General features: G+C 70.3%; 1 protein-coding gene across 1 annotated transcript in view; it reads right to left on the bottom strand.

The window, feature by feature from the left end:
* LOC104125974 (collagen alpha-1(XVI) chain) overlaps nucleotides 1–679 on the bottom strand; it is a gene marked incomplete at its 5' end in the record, with an annotated part of 25,891 nt that overhangs the window by 22,802 nt on the left and 2,410 nt on the right. The window contains 4 exons of the mRNA XM_035893963.1: nucleotides 41–105; nucleotides 194–229; nucleotides 349–384; nucleotides 490–606. Of these exons, the coding sequence (XP_035749856.1) occupies nucleotides 41–105; nucleotides 194–229; nucleotides 349–384; nucleotides 490–606 (254 nt within the window). The remainder of the gene's footprint in view (nucleotides 1–40; nucleotides 106–193; nucleotides 230–348; nucleotides 385–489; nucleotides 607–679) is intronic.

Here is a 679-nt window from a genome sequence, read left to right as displayed (position 1 = left end):
CCCGGGCTGCAGCGGTGCCGGTGCCGGCCCCCCCTCAAGCCCCTGGGTGGGAGCCCGCAGCAGCGCGGCGAGGACACGGGCATCGCAGGACAGGCAGGAGTCCCCCTGTGAGTGCAGGGAGAGGGCACGGCTCAGGGGGGTCGTGGGGGCTGCCCACCGGGCGGGTGGGTGGCGTGGAGGGACGGACACTCACCTTCTCCCCTTTCATCCCGTGGATGCCGGGATCTCCCTGGGGAGAAAACAGAGGAGCTGGGCTGGGCGCTGCCAGCACGGGCTGGGCAGTTGCTCAGCGTCCCCCGGCTCCAGCTGGGGCTGAGCCAGCCCACCCCTCAGCCCCACGTCACCTACCCTGTCCCCTTTGGGTCCCACGGGGCCAGGTCTGTCCTGGAGAGGAGGAAACAAAGTGGGAGCATTAGGGATGCTGAGACAAGACCCTGCTCTGCCCTCCACCCCGCACACCCGCTCACAAGTCCCTGGGTTCAGACTCACCGAGACCCCATCCTTGCCGGGCACTCCGGGCACTCCCCTGGGTCCTGGCTTGCCAGGCAGCCCGGTGGCACCGAGCACCCCCTCGGAGATGGGGGGACACACCTCGCACGGCTCGCCCTGCCCGCAGGGACAGCAAGATGCACCCCTAGGCTGGGGGGTCCTCGGGGTGGCCCCCAAGATGCCCCAAGCA

This window comes from Egretta garzetta, unplaced genomic scaffold (genome assembly GCF_000687185.1).
Source record: "Egretta garzetta isolate BGI_Z169 unplaced genomic scaffold, ASM68718v1 scaffold1245, whole genome shotgun sequence".
Lineage (NCBI taxonomy): Eukaryota > Metazoa > Chordata > Aves > Pelecaniformes > Ardeidae > Egretta > Egretta garzetta.
Note: the sequence above shows the minus strand (reverse complement) of the source record. Positions and strands in the feature narration are given on the sequence as shown.